Raw genomic sequence first — 25,326 nt, 5'->3', positions numbered from 1 at the left:
TGGAACAGTGCCACCACAAGAATAAGAATGGTTTAGTCTACATGGCTGTTTGCCTTGCAGTAACAGTGAACGGCCTACATTGGCATCTCCTGTGCACCTCTGGTTGCAGGGATGTTGCAGTGATTGTAACTGGGGGTTACATAAAGACTTGAGGCTTTGGAGTCTTCAAAAAATTATAGTTAGAAGGGACCAAATTGATGGTCATAGAGGACACAGATTTTTTAGGTCTCCTCAAAATGTAGCATTTGGGAGCTTGTGCCTAGATCTTTTGTAGATGCTGGTTTATACAAGGCCAAAGCAGTATTTGTACCAAGGCTCTGCTTGCACCCCCTCACATTCTGCTTACCACCCGGTGTGACTTCATGCAGCACCGAGGGTCTCCTAGTGGGCCCCAAGGAGGGGCAACCCCTAGTGCAGATCCCTGTTCGCCCTCAGTATTTCTGTCACTGGTCATATCTTTTCAGGGTCGGACTGGGCCGCCGGGGCACCGGGAAAAAACCTGGTAGGCCACAACCCTGATGGTCCCCGCAGCACAGACCCAATCCCTGTCGCAGCTCCCAATGACTTCTACATGACCTTGACAGCTTTTAAATTTGTGGTTTTAATGCATAATAAATGGTGAAAAATGTACATTTTTTTACACAAAAAATCTAATTTTAGCGCAAAAAAACACAAATTGTGGGGAAAAATATGAATATTAACTAGCTGGCCACCTTAGTGTTAGCAAAGAAGTAGCAGTGATTTCATATTGTCGGCCTGCATAGCACTATGGTACATAGGTCATTCGTTATATTCCACTGGGATGTTCCGTAAATCAGCTGCAGTTTCCCAACCCTGTATTTAGCCTCTGCTACTGAGAGGCGTTGGGAGCAGGTCAAGAACCTTCTAATTAAAGATGCCTTCTGGAACAGGCGCATATTTTTCCCCTAGAGCCTCAACAAGGAATGTGATTAAATACCAATTATCACATATCTATTTATAAGACAGCGAGATGTGTGTCACAATTCCAGGAGTGTCCAGGATCTCACATAATTATTCATTTGAAAATAGGGGCCCCTCGGGGTTGTCCCACTTGTATCAGAACCTATGCTGTATGGTCATTTCTTTTCTGCAATTGCAACTTCCCCCAACATATACATACAGTGTAATATTCCTTACCAGCCTGATTTATGGAATGCATTCTCCGGGTACAACAGCGGTTACTGCCCCCCCCAACACAGCCAGCACATAGGCCTCTTTATCCTAATCCTGCCGTTCTTTTTAGAATTCATTTATAGGGCTTTGCATATTTGTAGCAAGAATAAAATAAGCAGGCCAAGTAAAATGTTTGTAACTTCAAGAGATTATAGTTTCACCCACTGACATGGGGACAAGCAAAGTTCAGAAAGCAGTAGTAAAAGATTTATAAAACACAGCCAGTTTATTTTTTATCAGCACTATATTTGAGCCTGGTGCAGCCCTACACACTGGACCTCTGACTGGGGCTGTATTTAGGCCATAAATGCACCCCCCAAAGTACGGAAGTGATGTCACACAGGCAGGAGTGTGTGACGTCATTTCTGGAAGCATGTGACATCAAGACTCCAGCAATGGCTTGGGAGATTTTCTTTTTAATTAATCTATGATATAGGCACCCAAGGGCCACCTTCTCTATAGCTGCTGTCCTAGGCATAGGTCCTTAGGTGTCTATATATATATATATATAATACAGCCTCCCTCTGGTTAAGAGGAACACCGGCCTGGGCTATCAGGTAAATGAATCAATTACTGGGCATGCCTAACATTTTGGCACCTTGGGAACCCTGGAGCTACAGCCTGGTCCATAGGTGGTGGTAAATGAGCCCTCTGTTGTCCATCAGTGGGCTGGTGGGATACCGCTTGAAGCTGCTGTGTGGTTTGGGCACCTGGTTACCTACATAGAGAATACAGCCCTGTTTATAAATGTTGGCATTGTGGTAATTCATTACCAGCAGTGAGTAAAGCACTTAGATAAGAGTACTGGCATTGTAAGAAGGGGGTTTTAATGATACACAGTAACCAATATATAAAATTACCAATTTAAATATACATTTATCCAGAGAGATGCTAATTTGAACATAGTAATTACAAATAATATTTTTTATTAATAAAATATTAGCACATGCCCCCTTTGACATGCACAGCCTTTGAATACATTACTATTGCTGCATAAAATACTTGCACTTAACTAATAAAAATGGGATTTCATGTTATACCATATGCCCAGAATGCATTTAAGCTTCCCAGCCCCATCAAGGCAAATCTCTTTAAGCCCTAAACGCTCGCTATATGTCACGTCACTTAAACTGTAAATGGTCTAACCGAGAAAAAAAATCACTTTGCACTTAAAGATTATTTTACCTGGGAAGCACACACTTTAAGCATGTGTTAATTGGGTTTCTTCTATATGTTAATAAATAATAATCAGCTCTGGAAAAATGACTTGTGTTTTCTCACAGTCCCAGCAAATGAAAGATCAATAGGAATAAATACAGAATCTTTTTTTTAAACAAGTGTTAAGTGCTTTTTCTTTCTCTCTTTTGGTATAGTGGTTTCACACTGGAGTACTTTTGGCTTTTAACTGTACTCTCAGCAAACCACAACACGGCATTCAGAAGCTGATATCTTTGGGCCTAATGGAATCGACCTTTCATCGCATTATTGGTCTTTCAACTGCTACATTTATATAGAAAGTATGTGAGAAGATATCAGATTTAACTCATTTCAAATAATGACGCAGTATTCACTTCAGCTATATCCATTCTAACATTGTACACCACAACACAGGGGGCCATTACACATGGCAAGCAAGGTGTGCCCCAGCAGTTTATGTTTCAGAGCTGCACTTAATTGGCATAGCCCCCCACACAAATGATTTGCTTTGCAGCAGAAGGAATATCTGAATAATTTTACTGCCTCTATCCCTGTTGAATATTTAAAGTGTATACCCTTATATACACTTATGGCCCACAGAGCCAGTCACCAAGGTGAGTGTGTCAAATTGCAGTTAGATACATCACTGCAGCCTACAGCATTTTATATTTATTATATATAATATATTTGTGTGACACCTGGTTCTAGTCTCAAAAACTGTGAGGTTCTTTTTATTTTCCCAGCAATAAGCACAAAAAGAAGATGGGATCTCTTGGATGCTTGCTTTATTACCTGCATTATTATATCCAAGTTCACCTGCATGAGGGCAGTACAGTGCTGTGGGAGACTATAACATGGTCTTTGCTTGGGTCCAGCTGTACCTAAAATGGCCCTGTTTGCGAACAGCACTCCTTTGCACCCTTTTCTGTCGGTGTTCTCTAACTTGCCTGTAGGGGTCAGATTTCCACTTAAAAAAAGCCAGCAGGGAAGTCACTGTATGCAACATTTTGTATGCAACTATGTTTTTTTGTTGATTGTATTTTTATTCCCTGGTTTTTGAAATCTTCATTTAGGCATGATTTAGGTAGCAAGATTTTTATTTTTTATGATTATCCTTTGGAAAAAACACTTATAACAACCCCTCAACCCAAACTTAATCTGTAGAGTAACAATCAGCCCCTATGTATGTGGGTAGCAAGTGGTGCTTACCATATTGTAAGCCAGTAAGAACATGTTTCACATATATATTTTTTGTCATTTATGTCTTATCCCTGGCAAGGATATTTTGGGTTTACATTAGTAGCGTTACTTGTGTCAGTTTCTCTTTATTGAATGGGGGATTTCTGCATTGCACAATTAACCCTTGCTCTAAGCCAGGCATCTCCATTCTACACCCCTGAGCTACAATGCACAGCATCTGTCGACAGTTTAGGGTTGATAAAGAAGAGGAGTGCAAGAAAGGCTATGGATGCTATGTCTGATGCTGAAGGGCTCGTGTTCCAGTGCAGAGAACTCCAGTTTATGCAATATACAGTGTATCCATTGAACAGTAGTAGGTGCATATCAACGCTTAATTCAGTTGTGCAAATTTTCTTGGAAATTGCTTAGCCAATCTGCACTTGCCTGTATTACCAGCCAACAGGGGAATAAGACTGAAGCTATCTAGCATGCAAAGAGGAAAGGCCAACAGTTAGACAAGTCACTGTTAGCAATGGTTACATACATTTATGTAATAGAATCAGTTTTTTATATAAAGAAGATGCATTTTGTATTACAAAGCATTATATATATATTATTATTTCTAGAGGTCACTACACAGAATATACAAGAAATTTTTGTCAGTTCTGCTTTTCAGATAGAATATTTTATTTGGCCAATCCATTCTTTATCTTGTGTACGTTTTTTTCTAGGACTAAGAACATATTAAAAGTAAAACTGCCTGCCCTGCAGCTGCTGTGTGCACAAGGAAAAATAGGTAGTAAATTCTAGAAGATATATAAATGATTGAGCCAAAGATGTGACCTTTACCTACATATATAGGCGCTGTTTGTGCTCTTAACTTTGGATTTTTTGTTATTGAACTTTTTCTGTATATTAATTCCCAGCATGTGCTGTACTCTGTCTCTATATCAGCATTTTGAGATATGATAAAAAGGAATACTTCATTTGTATTATAGTTTAGCTTTTATAATGCCAGGTGTCTTGGGTCATGGCTGGATTTCACCTTTGATAATAGAACATGAATAGATCAAATATTGTTGCTTCATGTTGGGCAGATGTGCTTGTCTTTTATTCCTGACAGGTGCATGTTTAGATACTGCCATTGCTCCTGCATAGCATCTGTCATCTGCTCTGATGGAATATTAATGCTAAAAATCCATACTAACTAGCTGCTATAGAGAATGTTGACACACTTGCAGATATACAGGAAAAAACACAAACACTGTCCCCTCACTTGCTTTTGAGTATCCCTTTTACTCCTTCTCTGTGTGATCTTCTAATGACCTTCACCCTACTTTATCCTACAAACAACTACTACAGGTATGGGATCCGTTAACATGAAACCTATTATCCAGAAAACTCCAAATTATGGGAAAGCCATCTCCCATAGATGATTTCCTTTTTCAGTAGCTTGTACTTGATGATAACTAGACTGCATTAATCCATATTGGTGGCTAAACAGTCCCTATTGGGTTTATTTCATGTTTAAATTATTTTAGTAGATTTAAGGTATGGTCATACAAATTACGGAAAGACCCTTGATCCAGAAAAACTCAGATCCAGAGCAGTCTGGATAATTGATCCCATAACTGTACTGAAGCGTTCTAGGTTTCTCTTTATCACTCTGTCAGTTTCTCTTCTGGCTTTCAGGCTTAAATTACAACTCTGTAGGGAAGTGTATCCTATCCCATAATTAAACTGACCCACCCTTCACCCTCTCCTTCCCATTACTGAGCAGCAGTGGCGGATTAATGAGGACCCTAGGCTACACTTTGAAAAGGGCACCTCCCACACTTTCCAAAGGGCCCTCTTTCTCTGTCTAAGAGGGAGAAGAGAAGCATGAGAAGCAGAGTACAACTAACTTAGACAAGGTGGCCCTTATGCCCATGCAGGTTGGACAAGCAGAGGATAAGTGGCGCATATGTCTGTGCACCCTGATGTCACATCACATTTGGCGCCCCGCAAACGCAATGCAATATCAGGGCTTACAGATATATGCCATATATCCTCTGCTTGTTCAACAAGCACCACCTTGTCTAAGTTGTCTTAAGCCTCTCCTCTCTCTGCGCGGACATGTGTGCGACTTACGTAGTCTTGGCGTGGGGGCAGGCAGCAACAAACAGAATGGGCCCCTAGGCTATGGCCTAGAGGTGCCTAGTGATTAATCCATCCCTGCTGAGTCGTATGTTTATGGCACTTTCCAAAATTTCCAATATTTCTGGGCATATATATTGATACTTGCTTCAGCTCTCTGTCTCCAGTTTGTCTAATGAAATGACAAACACAACACGCAAGCACAATAACACACATGAACATATTATATTCTATGTATTCTAAATACCTTCCTGCTGAGGGAAAGCTTCATTCCTGTATGCACAGAATACTTATAAAATTGTAAGTGTAGAAATGAAATTGCAAAAGAGCCCGAGGCAGTCCCATCCATTATGGCATCTGTTATTTTGGGCGGCTGTATGTGAATAGCAAAAACCTGTCTGATGTCTGGGCTGTCATTTACATCCACCATCGCGTGCTCAACTTGCCTGCTAATGGGAAGAAAATGTATCATTATCAGTTTTAAATCTTGTCGCTATACAGTTACATTGTATTAGTAGAGCTAATAATTTATTTAGAAAATGTATAAATCAATAGGGAGGTGTTGACTGCTGGTTGGGTTAACTGTAATATTATATTTTGCCTTTCACTAAACCCACGGTAGAATCTTTATTGTTGGGTCCAGTCCTCTCCAGATGAGCAACAGCTCCACCTTCAGGTCACACAAACCTATAAAGCGTTCTGCAATGAGTTCGAGTCACACAGAAACTGCAGAGCCTGGAGAAATGTTCCATGTCTGTATGTGAATTAGTCCGACTATCCTAGCTTGATTTGTGTAATTAGCTGTGCCCCAACATGAATATATGTCGTTTGTGTTGTGATGTATGCCATAGTTTTAGTTTGTGTTAAAGGTTTTGCAGCAGAGTAGCTGGGCCTGTGTGGACACAAAAGGAAAATCAGGCCAATGCGCTTCTCTGCATGGTTATGAGTCACAGATATTATAGAGCAGTGCTGTCAAACTGGCGGCTGCGGCCCATGAACCCCCCCCCCCATGTGGCCCCCCACCTGTCCGTGTTACGTTTAGTCAGGGTTGGACTGGGCTGCTGGGACACCGGGAAAAAACCCTGTGGGCCCTGCTGGCCCAGACCCGGCCCATGTCGGTGCTTCCCTTGACGCATGAAACTTAAGCGCACTCAGGGGAGGACGTCGGGCAGGGGGTTAGGGAGGCTCTGCGAGGGTTAGGGAGGACGTGGCCCAGAAAGATAACAAGATTTTTACTTCCATTTGTGGCCCTGTGGATTTTCAATGTTCCTTGAGGCCCCTTTCTTCTGTTCATTGACAGTTCTTCCACCATGTAAGCCAGAAAATTTCTGGCCACAGAAGCTGGACAGCACTGTTATAGAAGATGCAGGTGTTGATGACTGGGACAACATATTACATGAACGTGAAAAGATTTTGAATTATATCTGGCTTATCTTCTATAACCCCAGAAGATATTGTACCATCTGGCTAGGTCAGATTGGATTTTGGAAAGCACTTGGCAAGTTGCCCTCTTAACCAGCCTGGGATACCAGCCTTCTCTTTCTCTGGTGTTTCCTTGTTCATATTGGTGTGAGTTTTATTCCTGGATAAATAATTAATTACGCTGTAGCCTTGCCCTGTGTCTGGATTCCCATGTTATGGAATTGCAGAGCTAAAGCTTTTTCCCTGGTTCATTGTGAAAGGTCTGTATCTAGGTATGTCCCTGTTTACATGAAATATTCAGTAATACTTAGTGCATTTTCCTTTTTGCGCCTGAGCTTTTAGGTACTTTGCACATAGGAAGCCTATTCAAAGATTTATTGGCCAGAATGCTTGTCTGACAGTTCCTATGCTGATAATGCCCATGGTCTGTGACACAATACCCTGTAAAACCAATGCACGTAGCATATCACTATACTGCAGGGAGCAAGAAAGAGCAGGACAACAAGGAAAGAAATAATTCATAACCCTACCAGCACTTTTATTATTATTGTCCTTTATTCATAAAGCGATGACATACTGAAAGCTAGTTTAAGTTAATGGTTGGAGCACATTTATGGGAGCTAAATAACTCTGAACAAGGGTTGCACTTTGTATAACTACAGTCCCATGCCTCTTAAAACCAGAGCTTGTGTATGGTAATGCCAGAGTGCTAAAAGTAGAAAGTTAAAAATCGGTTGTTCTTCTCTTCATTTTTCTTGCTTTTAGTAACATAGATACAGAACTGCAGAAATATAGTAACTTGAAGCAACCAGGCTATTAGTATCATTAGATATTTAACTGAGAAGGGCAAATTTAGCATCAGTACCAGATATGACATTTCCTGGTAACTTACATGGGGGGTGCACAGAGCGATGAAGGGGGCTACTCCAAGCTGTGATTCCCTGCTGACCTTGAGCCTCAGGTGCCACCTTCTCTCTAGCAACCTGTACTGTAGAAGTGTAGGTCAGAATTTGTGTGGTGTGTAGAAGTGGTGACTCTCAGACAGCTGGATAAGTCACCCAACATACTGGAAAATTTACCACCCCGCTGGCTATATACTGAAAAAGTGTCAGATTGGGACACTAAGGGCTTCCATTTACACACATTTATAAATTCTTTCTGAGAAACTCCTCTCCTACTGCTAGTACTATATAACAGCATTACTGGATTTTCCTGCTTATCTGTGGCAATTGAGTAAGCCTCCGTCATTTCCCTGACCCGTCACAGACTACTAAACTAAGTCTTTCTTATGTTTCACTGCTGGGAATAAATGAAACACAAGCAGAACCTGGAAATGGTTGAAAAGGGTTAATGCTTTATGCTTCAGAAAGGCCAAAGTACCCACTGTGAAAAATTCTAGTATCCCATTAGGCCTGTCCAATGCTGCTGAAAAAAGCCACTGTGTGCCCTATGCATGAATGTGCACTTCTGAATGTGCGAGTAAATAAACCTCTTTTTCCATGCCTGATTTCTCACCTCTTTACATCATACATTCTTGCTAGAAGGGCCTTTAGTTTTGTGCTTCTAGTATTTTGTATTGTTGCCCCAGTGCATTTTTAAATAATAGTTGCTACTTTATTTAGCTTCGGAACCCTAATTGTGAAAATATTTAAGTGATTTAGTACCTCATTATACCCCTCAGTGAAAATTCCTCATTTGTAGACTGCAAAGCATTGTTTTTATTTATTGGCCAGCCTGTATCTGGGTACCAATTCTTCCTGTTAAATTGCCATACAGCTTGCTTTGATGGTGTAAACTGAAATATTGTACATGGACTCTAATAAACTGTGCCCCAGTGCCTAATTTATCATGGTAGAACCTGCCGTGGATTTACCAAACAGTAACTTTTGAACAAAGCATCTCTCAGTTTCCATATGTGCAGAAATGTACAGTATATATATAATTTACCCTTTTTGGAACATGTGAGCATTTTCTTCTAAATAACAATAGTTATCACTGAGCTAAAAGCTCACCAACCCCACTCTTTTGTCTTGCCAGGTGCCGATATTGTACAGTGGCTGGTTAAGAATCTCAACATCGAAGACCCAGGTAAGCATGTTTATTAGAATGCAGTTGGAAATTAAATGTTGTGTATTCTGTACTATATCCTAATGGGCTATATTTATTATAATTTTTAATATATTTAAGTAGATTTTATTGCTTTATTATGAATATATTCCCTTTAGAAACAGTAATTGCAAGGCAGATCTTATTTGCCATGGCCTTTGGGAACCCACTGATCAGTGGATTTGGGATGGGGCAATAGCTACAGTGTGAATCCAGGCACATGTTCAGTATCTGGGATAATTAGCAAAATCCCCCATATGCACCTTTTGAAAGAGACTCACTTTGGTCAAGGGATTCTTATCCAGTTAGTTCATTTAATATTCTGGGTGGCATTGTAACCTTTCATCAGTATTCAGAAGCAGCACAGCAGTCTAATTCTTATTCAGGAGGGTTAAATTTGCCCACTTGTGCTGAAAGCCCTATAGTTGCTGATTGGTAGGTATGCTGACTCCAGCATTTACAGTGTTAATCACTAAACCTAATCAGGTGCAGCACAGAAATAGATGGGTGCACTCTGCTCCACTGTGATAAATGAGCCTCTTTGTATTTGTTTCTAGCCGTATATCAACATTCCAGGGTCTAATTAATAACTAGAAGAGACACTGATAAGACCCAAATGAGCAATAACCTGCTTTTTAGCCATTTCTATGCATATCTATATAACTAACTATACATGACTATAACATGTCATCATTTTGATTGGGCACAGAAAGGGAATATATTTACTATGCCCATCTACAAATTGTTTTGATGATTTTATCCCTGCCTATGTTAGAACATTTAAATGATCTGCAGTCTCCGAGTGGATTGTAATAGCATTATGTATTGCCTAGGACCGAGGTGTATGGACAAGTAAAATCTCTTATCAGGTCACAATTTGGTACCTCACATTGTATATACCGGAATGTATTTGTTTTTGTAGTGAAAGCCTCCTATTGCATTCATGAACAACCTATGTCTATTGCTCTTAGTGCCAGACCTGGTTAATGTGAAACTATGTTAAGTCTGCCTTTTTTATTTGCTAGAAACGTATCAGCCCTCTGTGCCCAAAATAGATATTTGATTTACTTTTCTTGGTTCTGACAATGTCTGTGTATTCCACCAGAAAATTGATATGGAACATGGAGAGAAAACACTTCTTATGCCCAATTGCACTGATTCCAAAATACGCAAATTGTCACCCATTCTATAGCATATAATCAAATCCAAGGAAAGTGTTTAGTGTCACTTAAACTCAATGAATAAAAACCCGTTCAAGGTTAGAGTGAAAAGGGCATTTTGGCATCTCATCCTAACCTTGATTCATTTTTCACCATCCATACAAGAAATGAAAATGAAAAGCCTTCTGAACATGGAAGATATCTACATTCCACATAATACAAACCAAATATATATTGAGCTCCTGTACCAGCCCAAAGCAACCACAGCCCTTTAGCAGGGAAGATCTGTGCCCCCAAAGATGCCCCAGTAGCTCCCCACTCACAATATACAGTATATGTACAATATAACTATCAGGATATAAGACTGATTAGTAAATAATACAAATTCTCAATGCCTGGCAGCTCAGAAAACAATCCTTGCTGCATTAGTTTCTGTGACAGGCAAATCTAATTTTCAGGTTGATGATGTGGTTGATGACCCCTAAGCTTAGCTTCTCAGCAGCTGCCCAGAGCCCACTGAGCATGTGCAATGTCACAGGCACTCAAAGATGGCCTTACAGAAACCAAGATGGGGAGCTGCTGTGGGCAACTTTGAAGGCCTGAATCATTGCTGCTATATAGACGTTGAATGGCTAGGTTGGTGCTTTAAGTCTCCTTTAATACATTATATGCATTCTATACCACCAAACAGTGGAGGTGTGTGTAAATCACATAAAACAGCCCTTATGGGAAACACTGTTTATATAAAGTGATCCATTTGAATACTTTGCTAGCAGTATGTGCCATTGCATAATCCCATTTCAGAAGACAGTAGCACAATTCAGATGTACATGATGGGAAATGCTATAGAATGCCCTTAGTGACATTCCTCCTGCCTGTGCTAGGTGCAATGTAGTAAATCTGCTGCTCTATTTCTTGCTCTGCTGCATGATGTGCTAATCGTTTATCTTTTTTTCTCTCTCTTTTCAGCGGAAGCAATACATTTAGGAAGCCTTATAGCAGCCCAGGGTTATATCTTCCCCATATCAGATCATGTTCTCACACTGAAGGATGATGGCACCTTTTATCGTTTTCAGGTACGTGACAATGAACGCAGTATGGTAAAACCAGTTGTTACCCTACAATTTAACATCGAATATGGCTAGAAACTGCCTAGGGCGGCAGAAATTTAGGGGCAGCATGCCGCCCCGCCGCAACAATATTGTAACATTTCGCTCCCATACGGAGCAATGGGGACTTCTCCCCACTGCTCCGTATGGGAGTTTAAATGCCCGCGCATGCACGATTGCGTCAGCGCAACACGGGGGAGGTGGGTTTGTTTGCGCATGCGCGGTAGGCGGGGTGCGAATGGGGGTTGGCCTAGCGGCGCCCGGATTTGAAATCCGGCGCTGGCTAGAAATGCCATCATCACAGGATTGGGATTTACTTAATAGTGTCAGTGACACGCACATGCTCAGAGTGCTCTGGACAGATGCTAAGAAGCTAAGCTTAGGGGTCATCACAAATTAACAAGCAGAAAATGAGTCTGTCATATATAGGGCTAATTATTCAATTATGATGCTAATTACACTGGTTCCAGAGCTGCCATGTACTAACAATTTGCATTATTCACTAATCAGCCCTGTATTGTGACATTTATATTATATATTAGATTTCTATCATTTTGGGAAAAAAAATCTATTTTTGGGTGGACAGCCCCTTAAAATGTTACTATATTTTACTGACATTGACAGGACTTGAGCTGGTATCCAGTAGACCACAGCAGTAGAGGGTAGTCCACATCCATTATTCAGATGGAAAATTATTCATGCCTTAACAAATTGGCGTGGATCATTCAATTATAACAATATGTAATGTAATGTATTTCATTTTCCATGGTACTGTAAGAGCATACAGATATTATACTGCAGTGGTAGAGCTTTGTTGAACAACTTCGCTGATTTGTCTGGTGAGCTCTTCTGTATAGTGTTTTTGTTTCTCTTCTAGAGGCATATTCTAGAGGCATATTTATATTTTTATTATACCATACCCCTTCCAGGTTACATACTACCTTTTTTCATAAGATTTTAGCTGACTGTATAGGCATGATAACATGGCCTTATAATTTGGCCTCATGTAAAGCACAAGTCATTGTGTTTTAGACTTGTCTTTGTTAACACATCATTAGGCTTGTGACACCTTGCCTTCTTGATGCAGGGGAACCCTGGGGCTACTACCAACTCCTGACCAGGGGGTAGCTCCAGGGATCCCTTTGCACCCAGCATCAGGCCACTTGCATCTTAAATCGGGTGCAGATGTCACTATCATGGCAACCATAGGAAATTATTTGTTTTTCCCAAACACTAATATATATTGAACCCCATGCCCTTTCCTAATGACAGAACCATTTATGTATGCCTTCAACTTTGCCGCCAGGTCTTCTTACATTACGAATTAAAGAAAGAGCGCTTGCACGTATGCTAAAGATCTCAAATGCATGGGGAAAGGCAAGCCTGCTTCTAAAGGCTACATTTAACCTCATTTACATCAAGCATTACACATTTAAAAATTCTGAGTTCTAAAAATTCATAGCAGTACATAGCAGTTAAATTCATAGCATTACTAATATTGAAAAAAATGCTTATTTAAAAATATTAACATTATTATCGTTTGAAACTAGTGGGTTTATCTTTCTTTTTCTCATTGCTAAAAAAATTATTTTCTTTTAAGAAAATGTTGCTTGTTTGCCTTTGGGACAGAGAAGCAAATTATTTTTGCGAAAATATTAATGTCAATGTCAGTATTAAATAGGCAGAATTTATAAGAAAAGAACAGGTAAATAAATTAACAATATAAAGTAAATTAGGAATATAAAATAAATTAAAAAGCTGTTTACAAAAGCCCCATAGAATTAGGTTCAAATACATTGAGTAAAACCAAACTATTGTAAAAAAAATATATATATATATAACTGCAATATATAACTGTATTCAATAGGGAATGATTTGAATACACATTTTGTTTATTATTATATATATATTATCTTTAAATAACAAATAGTTGTTTTTATATGTTGAATCATATAGTACAAAGCAGTAAAATTGAAGACCGCATTTAGTACACTCTAGAGCAGGGGTGGGCAAACTACGCGAGACTTGGTGTCATTGGCGGGCCAGAATTAAACAGACTAAGGGGGCGTAACGCTGGCCTGGCCCTGCCCGCCCTGGCCCGGTCTGGCCCGGGGGTAAGTAAATGTGGCCCGTGAGCCAAAAAGTTTGCCCACCCCTGCTCTAGAGCAAGGGTAAAAGTAAAACCTACTCTTAAGCCGCTTATAACCCTAAAATGGTTAAAAATTTTATATCTCTATATATTTTTTTAATAAAAAGAAATAAAAAAGCAAAACACATTTTTGAGCAATAGTAATAACTCATTGCAGCAATAATAGAGGCTTACAAGATGGGCAAGAGCCCCAACAAGTAGGTAGTGAAGGAAGGTATTTACTTCAGTGGGTACTCTGTCACGTAGGGCCACAGATGGCAGTACAGGGTATAATGTGCTCCCTGGTGTGCTTCATGAACAGCAGCCCCTTGAAAGAATGACCTGGGGGGGGTCACTGGTGGTGATAGAAAGCTAAAGGTTTTGCTAAAGATTTTGCTGTTGCAAAAGATGATGAGTTATAAAGCCTAATGGTAAATAGTGGAAAAAACATCACTGTGGTGACATCAAAACCCGTGTAATGCAGAAAAAATGTACAAATGATAAAATATCCTTTTGTGCTCCCACTGTACCAAACAACCTGCAGAATGCACACTATATGATATGGCAGTGGCCAACACATTTTAAATAATTGAGAATAAGTGAACTGTAGGTAAAAATATTTTTGGAATGTGAAATTGCTGTGAATTGATAATGCGTGTTTTAATTGGATATGTGTCTCCCATGTTGCAAAGAATTTATTCACAAAAGGTTCTTTGTGCCATCAGTGTTTAAACACTTTGAGCACTTTGATAAGGGTTTGCATAATGCGAAGGCTGCAAGGAATATTTCACTTCTTTCATGTGTACATTTTCCATACACATAAACGTTACTATAACCTAACTCAGTCAGAATACTTGCGCCATCCTTTCTTTTTTGTACAACCAGCAGACGTAAAATTGACTTTGCTTTCTTAAATTCTGTGCCACATTCTGCCTTGCAGCCCACTTACCCAGACAGGCGCACTAATGCAATTATGCACAGCGAGCTCATCCCCCCCATCCCTAGCATTTCAGCATAAGGACTTTGCAAAAACTGTTTCACAGTCAGATTTCTTATTCCTTATTAGCTTGCAAGATCTTCAGGGCATATTCTGTTCCTATATTTACTTTATAACCTCATCTGTAAATAAAAACACTTGTACACTGGCAAACGGCACTGACTGCAAGAATGAGGATTATGGAAGAAAATTACTTTGTGATTTGTGAATCAAAATAATCCTTTATACAGAACTGCGTTCTAGTTATTAACTCCCTTCTATTCTCTTTCTTTCTGGGCTTTTCACATTTCTATAAATAGTTTATAGTTGTGCGCATTGGCTTCTAATATGTTTTTCTCTACAGTGCATGTCCCACATTAATATTCAAGCGTTCTACTGTGAAATGTCATCTAATTAGACTGGAAGTAAGCAGGGGTCAGGCAAGGGCAGCATTTGGCTCAATAGGTTTACGACTGGCCCACCATGGCATCGAGGCTCTTTTCAACCTTCTAAGAATGTATATTTGTATACTTCTTTATTTATTTATGCTCATAGAAGGTTACTCTGAGCATCTGGAGACCTTGCACTAAAGCAGTGTATTCAAATCAATAGTGACTGGCTCTGCGCATGTCACACATATAGCAAAATATAGTTCCAAATATTATTATAACATCATTTTTCTACATGGAAGAAAATGGCTTTACAATTTTCTAAGAACAAATAAAAATACATATACGGTCATGTACTATATCATATCTTCTGTCCCTAAAAACAGAATGAATACAAATATATTAGAATTTTTTTTTTTATAAATTAAACCAGTGCCCTCTGTTACAGGTCTAAACATTTTTTTTGTTATAATTCAGTATAAATCCAAATCCTAATGAGGATAATACATTTTGGTACAATAGGCCAAAATGGTACAAAGTTATCTATGGCAGGGACCATGTAACCTCGGGTGTGAAATATAGTTATGGGAGAACTATGTTTAAGATTTGGTGGAGAACTAACCCAAATCTGCATTTAATGGGTTACTTTTCATTGAATTTAAACAGAATGCAGACAATGGAAAAAAAAAAGTCTGATTATCATATAACTAGGGTGATGATACACAAATGTTTTATTTTGCATTAACTTGCATTTTATCATATTTTAACCCAATATTTGTTCTTTTTTTATTGATTAAAAGGATTCGGCCATAGGAAAACATGTTTTCTACAAAATTCATCAGTTAATAGAACTTCTCCAACAGAATCCTGCATTAAAACCATTTTTCAAAAGAGCAAACATCATTTTTTATATCTAGTTTAGAAATGTTATAGGGCTGGACATAATCTTAGTTTCCCAAGTTCCCTCAGCCATGTGACTTGTGCTCTGATAAACTTCAGTAACTCTTTAATGCAGCGTTGCAAGTTGGAGTGATATCACCCCCGCTTCCCCCCCATTAGCCGATCAGCATAACAATGGGCAGGTGATAAGACAGCAGATCCTTGATACCTATATTACTAAAAATGCTCCCATGTCCCACCTAGTGGTGGATATGGGAATAGCACTTAGTATTAAAACATCCAGGTCTGGCCATGACTTCTCCAGTTACATTGAGTAGAAGAAAACAGTTGCATTGTGAAATGCTGTCTCTTTCTGAAAGCACAGGATCAGGTACAATGCACTGAGATGGCTGCCTGCACACAGCTAAAAAAGTTTATTGGTTCAAGAATATAATTTGAAATAGTAGAATTAATTATTTGCAAAAACTATACCATAAAAATCATAACAGAATCCCCTTAAATAGGAATTCTACCCCAAAACTGAAAAAAAAATGTTGATTAGTAATGTTGATTAGTAGAAGTCTGCTCTCCTACAGGAAAGACTGCAATTCCCATAATGCCTTGAATGGTTCTTCAAAACTCTGTTTATCACAAAACAGACAAGGCATTGTTGGTACTGGAGCCTTGGTTGGAGATAAACTGGCTTCTGCTACACAGTTCCAAAAGTAGCAGCACAGAAAAGAGAAAGTGACAGGCAGATACTGTTTTCAGTACCACACTATATCACAGAATAGATTTCAATGTGACAGCCTTGATAGGTGTTTTGCCCCATTAAACAGTTTTCTGATTATCAGGAAATTTATAGCTCACACAAAATATCAAAGGGAGCGGCTCTGAATTCTCGAAATCTGAATTTTGGAAATCTACAACATGATTTGTTTTATCTATTTGCAGATAGCAATGCACTTCAAGGCGAAATGTGCAAGTCAAATATGTAACATTGCAAGCAGATAGCAAGGAGAAAACACAGAAACGGGTGTCAAAAAACATTTAAGCAGATAGGTAATAGTTATGTTACACTCACAGCTCTCTCGGGTATTACAGTACACTGTAGTGGTTTACTTTTATACTTCCGGTGTTAAAATACAGTTATTAAAGGATGACATCTGGATTACCCAGGAAACTAAGTCCAGTAAATGGCTGTACATTTGCATGCCGCAAAGGGGCCCTGGCAGAGGTACATTATCCTCATATGCTCTCAAGGCACATTTTATTTGTTAGTACAGACCTGCTTTCAAACTACAGTATGTGTGTGTTATATATAAATATGTATTAATAAATAATAATTAAAAAAAAAAAATGTTTTAACTGTTTCTGGTAGGCCCTAGGAAACCCAGCCCACCACTGAAGCATACTTGGAGTCATCATACAGAAATAAGGGTCATAGGTTGATTTTTTTCCCATTTTTACTCCAATGTAAGAAATCTAAAACCAGAAGATGGACAAAGTACAGTACAGTACAATATACTATGTCCATAAATGTCTATGGATATATAGTCTAGTCTTGACTTAATACAGCCAATAGTGACATAGCAGTGTCAGTACCACAAAATATTCAGCTCAGGGTTGCAAGGCTGGTGGGTTTTCTGCCAATATGGGCTACTAATTTAAAGCCCAGGCGGGTTTTCAAGTACAAACTCGCCAAGGTACAAATTTGGTCTAGTTTTCGGAGCCTTGGCGGGTTTGTAGTTTGGAAACTAGCCAAAGTTTTTTTCCTCTGACATGCCTATCCAAGTGCATGCTGGGTAATGTAGTTTGTCTCTTACAATTAGCCTGCAGCTAAGATTAATATAAAACTACAATACCCAGCATACAATTATACACAGACGTTCCCTTTTCTGTTCCTCTTTGCTGAACCTGAAGCAGCAAAACTATTATAACCTGTATGGACTGGGCACAGAGTGCAGGGAAACATCAGTCATCCCAGTAACTGCAGAGGGGGCACAGGGCTTGGGTAGTGATTATACGCTTTGCAAAGGCATATTTTTTCTTATACACTTTTAGTTTTTAGAAATGTTTTTCATTGCGCGTATTGGGCTATTTTTGGCCTACTTTCAAAGTGGCTTTTGGCAAGTTTTGGGCTGGTTTTAGAACTGACTTTGGCTGGTTTGGAAAAATAAATCTGGCAACCCTGACTCACTGCGTGTTGTTTTTGTACTTAGCACACTGGTCTGCTGACAGTGGGGGTTTTCCTTGAAGGAAAAACCAAGGGGGATAACCAAGCATAAGGTCCATGTCACCATTACTCAGATCCTCTTTGCTTCTGACAGAACAGGTTTTCAGGGCACTGAATAAGTAAATGGCTTTCAGATACAGAGAATAGAAAAATAGTTCATTACTTTGGCAGATGGGAAATCCCTGAGTCAACGTTGCATGACCAGTGCAATTCACTGTTATAGGGTTTCCATGTGTGACACATAGAAAATTAAAATCTGAAAACATCTTTATATTGTTCTTTTAATACCGAACAGTCCTTTTACTAACTTATTTTTGTATTCATGATTTTTAAAAAATCATGTGTAATATGAAAACTGAATATGAACTTTATAAAAAGGGGCTGATTTATCTACCCTCAAATTTACATTTTTACCCTTATTTGAGTTTTTTTGCATATAAACCCACAAACTCGAATTATAACTTCTGTCAGGTATTATTAGGCAAAAAAACTCAAATGTAATACTTCAGCATCTTAAAGCTTGGAAAGTCATGTAGAAGTCAGTAGGAGCTGTTCTAAGCAACATGTAAGCTATTTATTCAATTTGAGTTTTTTCAAATTTTTTTTTTTTAGCTTTTAAACTCATATTTGAGGTATTCAAGATTTTTTTTAATTCATTTATTCAGGCAAGTTTTTTTTTAATAGTGTTTTCTTTAATAAATAAGCAAATAGTCAAATTTGTTTCACTAATCTTAATCATAGCTATTGAAGAAAGTGACTGTGCGATCTATCATGATGCTACATCAGAGTATAATTCTTACAAAAACGCTTTTTGATGAGTATCATGTGCTACTTAATGTTTGATGTTTAATGTGTTTTTAATAACGTTTAATATTGAGAGTTTTTATATTATATAAAAAATTGGGTATCTTAGAATGGTAAAATGCACAGTTACTAGGATTTAGCTAAATGATAGAATGCATTGTCACTTTTTTGTATGATTATGTGGGCGACACCAAGTGGACAGACTGGTGAAATGCACGTAACTACAACATGTTTGATGTAGCAACATGATAGATCGAACAGTTGAGTGAAATGCACCTTAAGATCTTTGATGCTTTGCACATTTAAATAAACCCTATTGAGGCATGAATTCATTGGTTGTTTGATCTCATTTTGGAGCCATTTTCACAGGGATTATGGGTATTTAAGATTTGCAAAAGTCACTATTTGTTATCCTTGATGAAGGTCCTAATGTGGACCAAAACGTTGGACACAAGTGGTATGTGAAATAAAGACATTTTGTTGTTTTTATATTTGAGAGTGCTGGTCCTTACCAAACATGTATTTTTTGACTGTGCACCTCGATAATGCATTTGGAGATGAGTGTGGGAACATTTTCTTTGATAAAGGGTGACCTCTTATTTGGTTTGTTCTTTTTTATGAGAAAAGATCCCCTGCTATCTGGCTGTAACGTCCTCTTATGTACTTGTAAAGAGTAATCATTTTCAAGGTCAGGCCTTACCAGAGATCTATAAAAAGGCAAAATCATGTTTTCAACTCACAAGTTGCCATTTTTTTGAGCAAGATAGTACTTTATTTGCTTTATTATCCACTGACATACACTGCCTAGTGTTACAATGTTTGTTATCCACAAAAATCCCCAAATCATATAAAAGGCTGCATCTCTTCTGTACTGTAAAGATTCTGTGTCCACTAGACCACTGCTTCTTCTGCTATCGTCAGCAACATCTTGGGCATAATTTCTCTAAATGTGTCATATTGCCCATTCTAGGGAGGATCTGTATAGACCTAAACATGACAGGAACATATATTGAAGCATGCCGAGCTCAGAGATTTTAATCTCTTACCTGATACCCAAGACCGGTACTTCTTTTAGCAGAAAACTGCCCTGGCTTACTTCAAAGCAAGCACCACAGAGTAATCATCTTCTTCCATTTCTTTTATCTTCAATGGCCCTGGGCCGATGCATAGCAATAAAAAAATTGAGCTTTTCGCTTTATTCTGCATGCGTACCTGGTGTAAAAAAGGAAGACGGTCACTCCATTTTGACCTCCCAGAAGTACCCTGGGCCAGTGCAGCTCTCTGTCAACAGGAGCACCTGCCAAGATATCAGATAAGTGACTGTAATCACCAGGGGTGCCTAACATTTTTGCACCCCACAGTGATTTTACATTTTCTTCTCCTTTAAGGGTTAAAGATACTGTAGAAATAATTAAATAACTGTTTCCCACTAAAAAAGCATGGTGTTGACTGCCTGATTAGTATAATATATTTATCTGTGCTTGGACAGTATTAGGATAATGTATTCCTGAGCACAGATACAGCTGAACTTTCAGCCAGACATAAGAAATGACCAGTTTTGCTAACATGCTTTTATTTGCTTCAGGTAAACTCATTTAATAATCAGTATGTTCCCTCACAGATATATTAAATGGTGTATCAAAGCTTTATATGTTCATTAGTTAGATGTAATAGTCTGTGTTGTATAACAAGTATTTGTAGAGAACATTTAAGCTTACTGCTTGCACAAAATCTTTATTTGCTGCAGCTTTTAGCTTTAGAGTTATACTCGCTCTTTTGCTTTCCTACTGGTACCATCAGACTGGGGTGTGCGAGGCCTGCCAGGGCTGCCACCTAAAGGGCCCACATACACCCCAGGGACCCCCCATCCACTGACCGCCCAACCCCCCTTCCCCCGAGTGCACATACCTTATACTTCGTCGGTGCCCCCAACCCCCTCAGTCAAGCATCAATAGAAAACCTGAATATAGAAAAAAAGGTTTCCAGATGTAAAAGATGCATGCAATCAGGAAATTCCTTTGGCTGTTTCATAGATAGGGTTTTACTATGCTATAATATCAGAGCCTAAAACCACCATCACTTGCCCCATTGCTGATAAATTTAATTTATATATATAATATAATAATAATATAATAATATTATTTTTAAAGATTGATATTATATTTATCAAACCTAAAAATAGTAAAAACTCAAATAAGATCATTCAGAAAGAGTTTCTTTCAAATTTGTAAAAATAAAAAGAACATATTGCAAGAAATGTTTTCTGCAACTTAACGTGATCTCGTTTTTCTGATTCAAATATTACAGAAATAGCTAGCAATAGGAACTCAGCAAAAATTGATAGAGAAGCGGAGCACAGAAAAACTTGGGAATAAAAACATAAATTTATTTCATCATTTAAAAACAGGTCAGAGCATATTCACCCCTTTAGCTTAACGCGTTTCGTGGTAACACCACTTCCTCAGAAGCCCAAATTGTGGCACCCTCCATTTGAGTTTAAATAGATAGAACACACACCCATTCTTAATTGGCAACTCACTGTTAACCCTGAAGTGTGAAAAACAAGCACATATATGTCCATAGACGTGATGAAAACCTTATAAAAACATATGAAGAGCACCCACCCGGGGTGCTTATCAATTATAAAAAACTGTACCCTCCAAAACACACATCATTTAGGTAAGCTTAGGTGTTGTATAAGTAACAATAATGATAATAGTAGTAATAATAATAGTAACAATAGATCATAAAAGTCACATGTATTAAATATTGTTACAAGTTGTTTCTAAGTTGTATGTATATGATTATATGTCCAATTGTCAGACCACAATACTGAATTAAAAGTATACATATAAACATATTGCTTCCAAAAATATTAATCAATTAAATAGCAGTGTAGTCACATGATTAAAAGTAGAAACAGGATACTTCCCATTCTCTATTGAGGCCCCCATATTGCTCTGTTGTTTTCAACCGATATATCCAAAAGACCTCTCTCTCTGAAAGTTTCTTATCTATATCACCTCCCCTAACACTTATACTAGGTCTATCAATAATCTGAAAGGTCACATGATTACTGCTTTCATGTTTCTCTATTATATGTTTTGCTATCGCTGATCTTGTGTCCTTTCTCTCTACGGCTGATAAGTATTCCAGAATCCTAGTTCCAACCTTACGAATGGTTTTCCCCACATACTGAGCACCACACTCACATGTGGCTAGGTAAATGACCCCTTTGGATTGGCAGTTGAAATATTGGGGAATGGTGAAAGTATGTCCTGTATATGTACAACTAAATTGCTTGGAGATTCTCACTACCCCTCACGCCTTACATTTTTTCCTGCCACATTTGTAAGTGCCCTTATGGCGTAACCATGCAGTTTCCGAGTCATTATCTCTCGTGGAATATAAACTCCTAGATACCCAGGAGGCCACATTCCTAGCTCTCCTGAATGTAAATCTAGGGGTTTTGTCCAGAGTTTTCTGCAACACCGGATCCTGCATTAGTATGCCCCAATATTTAGTAATACTCCTTTGGATGTCATGGGCCCCGCGGCCAAATGTAGTACAAAACCTGAGTTTCCCATGGGATCCCCCTTTACGCGCCCCATCGGTAACAGTGGGGTGTAATAAACTCATCCTGTCCGTGGCCACAGCTCTATCGTAAGCTAATTTGATCACCTCCGTACTATACCTCCGTTGGGCAAACATATCCGATAATTGCATGGCCTGTTGCTGGAAGGCATCCCAAGAGGAACAGATGCGTCGTAACCGCAAGAATTGTCCAACTGGGATGCCCCTAATGCAGGACCTAGGATGACCACTTTTAGCATGCAGAAGGGTGTTTCGTGTGATGGGTTTGCGATATAGATCCGTGGTGATCACTCCCTCAGACGTGGAAAAGATCACATCCAAGAAGGGAATCTCCATTGGGTCAGTATCATAAGTAAATTTAATTCCATCCACAGCCTTATTACAGTGACTTACAAAGGAGTGTAGGGAGGCAGCATCTCCATCCCACACCCCTATGCAGTCATCAATGTAGCGATAAAATCGTATTATCTGACCCCTATGGGGATTTAAATCACCAAAGACATGGAGCCGCTCCCACCACCCCATGAAGAGGTTGGCATAGGTAGGGGCAAAGGAAGCCCCCATTGCGGCTCCACGTCTTTGGAGATAAAACCTCCCATCAAAAAGAAAATAATTAGTATGTAGAAGGAAGTGAACAGCCTGCAAAATAAAGTCCATCTGTATTGCTGGGAAGCACCCCTCCTGTTGTAGCCAATATTGTATAGAATTTAGACCCAAAATGTGATCAATAGAGGAATAAAGAGCAAAAGGAACTCAGGCAAGATTAATCATGACTATTTTTTTTTTACAATGGAATTTCAGAAAAAAATGAGAATTTGAAAACTGATAAATTACCCTCCGTGTGCGCTGAGCCCCCAATAGTTATAGTGCCGAGTTCTGCCATTAAATGAGGTTAACAAAAATGTGTGTCTTTCCACTAAAATGGCTGAGAGCATTAGGTTGCAGTTGCCTCACAGCTGTACTACATGGTGGATACATAATTCAGCAAATAGCTTTGCAGGATTTAGTACATGGAAAACCATGCCAGATTCATGTATTTCAATAATAATTCATTGATGCACTTTAAATATAACCAATGACCTTTTCTACTGCATTGGGGATGTGAGGAACATGGAAACAGATTTACCATTCAGTGTTTAGCAGTGCTCTTCAACCTCGCTGCTCCCGTGGGCAATAGCTGGCAGCACTGAGTGCAAATATAAATAATCAATATTGGTCTCATCCTTCCTTGTTTAAAAGATAAATGCAGCACTAATTAGATGTTTAAGCTGCGTGAATTTTCTTATTATTTTGCCAGATATGACTTAAGTTTGGCTGCAAAAATAAAGCAGTGTATGCTGTGTTATGCAGAATATCTTATAAAAATAGCTTGATATTTAGAACAGTAATAAGAAAATGTTTTCATGAATGTATGAAAATTAGGAATTAATGGAATCCATAGTTCATGGAATTGCCTGAATACCAAATCTGAACCCTTATTTGCCTAATCAAATTTGAGGGGGAAAAAAACAAACTAAAAATTGCATCAGTGGTGGAAAAAAATTGCCCCATTGACTAGTCATTGACTAGAGCCCCATTGACTAGAGCGTTAAAATTCAAAATCAATATAATAGTGGCTCTTTGCACTTCTGTATAGTGTGCTCCTTATTGTTTTAAATCATGGGCAGTTGCACAGCATAGTACAGCATTGCTAGGGCACACTGTGCCAAGAAAACTCTGACATGTTAATTCCTGAATCAATTCTCATCTTTCCATCTGTACTGGACTTGTTTAATAATGTTTTCAGTGTTTTTTTTCACCACATCTTTTGTTGTTTTCTTTCAGGCTCCTTATTTTTGGCCTTCTAACTGCTGGGAACCAGAAAACACAGACTATGGTGAGCACAAGCTTAATGACTCTTAATGAATCTGTACAGTTTGGCATGTGGGGGTGTTGATGGCATTCCCAGGCTTACATTGGATCAGTTTTGTTGGTGTCACCAGTGCTACAGTTGTCTCACCACTCTCTTTACAAACTCTTATGGGAAGCGGTTGGATTTGCTTGATTGGTACGGTAACTTTTTCAAGGCTGCCTAAGAGTAGTCTACAATGACTTTTGACCAAACTTTGTTGGTTTTTAAATCAGCCTTGTGGAAATCTACAATAGCCAGAGAACTAGTAGGCCCAGGATTCAATTGCACTGCAGCTGTACCCCAATAGTCACCCCTTCCTCTAGGCTGCACAGAAAACAACATTATTCCAGCAATTGTTTCTGGACCAAGCAGAAACTACTGTGATTTTATTCACACAATATGTTAGCACAAATCTATTATCGAGTTTGAGTACAACTAGTATACAATAGTATTATTCCTTTAGTGATCAGCAGTAGTGTGCATGTTCTCATGTTAGTGGAGCTAAAGACTTTTTCCCTGAACATTGGATATTTATCACATAATGTGGAATCTTGGAATGTTTAATTGCTTTATAGATATATCAAAGGCCTGATTTTTGAGATGTTATGTGCTGTTGCTTTATAATGTGACAGATAGGGGCTATATTAGAGAACATGTTTATAGAGTGTCACTACTAACTAAATACCAGCTCTACTTAGAGAAATGATTATATTTATTCACAGTGTTTTACAAAGGAATCAAAGAGGTAAAACAGCTTTGGCACCAAGATAAATAATAATGCTCTGTGATGTACAAAAAGGAGGTTCCAGAAATATAAAGATTCTGTGATAAAGTCAAAGTTCAAAAGTGAGGAGTTTAACTCAGCATTGTAAGAAAAGTCTGAATGCCATGCTTATGTATTAATACGCCCCTTTCAGCTCATACGC

The 25,326-nt window shown here is 38.7% G+C and overlaps 1 protein-coding gene across 3 annotated transcripts in view; it reads left to right on the top strand.

Annotated features, from left to right (window-relative positions):
• rgs6 (regulator of G-protein signaling 6) overlaps positions 1-25,326 on the top strand; it is a 194,293-nt gene that overhangs the window by 126,636 nt on the left and 42,331 nt on the right. For all 3 annotated transcript variants that reach the window (XM_004917248.4, XM_002936882.5, XM_012969437.3), the window contains exons 4-6: positions 9,166-9,216; positions 11,364-11,470; positions 24,334-24,385. In XM_004917248.4, coding sequence (XP_004917305.1) covers positions 9,166-9,216; positions 11,364-11,470; positions 24,334-24,385 — 210 coding nt within the window. The remainder of the gene's footprint in view (positions 1-9,165; positions 9,217-11,363; positions 11,471-24,333; positions 24,386-25,326) is intronic.

This window comes from Xenopus tropicalis, chromosome 8, assembly GCF_000004195.4.
Source record: "Xenopus tropicalis strain Nigerian chromosome 8, UCB_Xtro_10.0, whole genome shotgun sequence".
Taxonomy (NCBI): domain Eukaryota; kingdom Metazoa; phylum Chordata; class Amphibia; order Anura; family Pipidae; genus Xenopus; species Xenopus tropicalis.
Note: the sequence above shows the minus strand (reverse complement) of the source record. Positions and strands in the feature narration are given on the sequence as shown.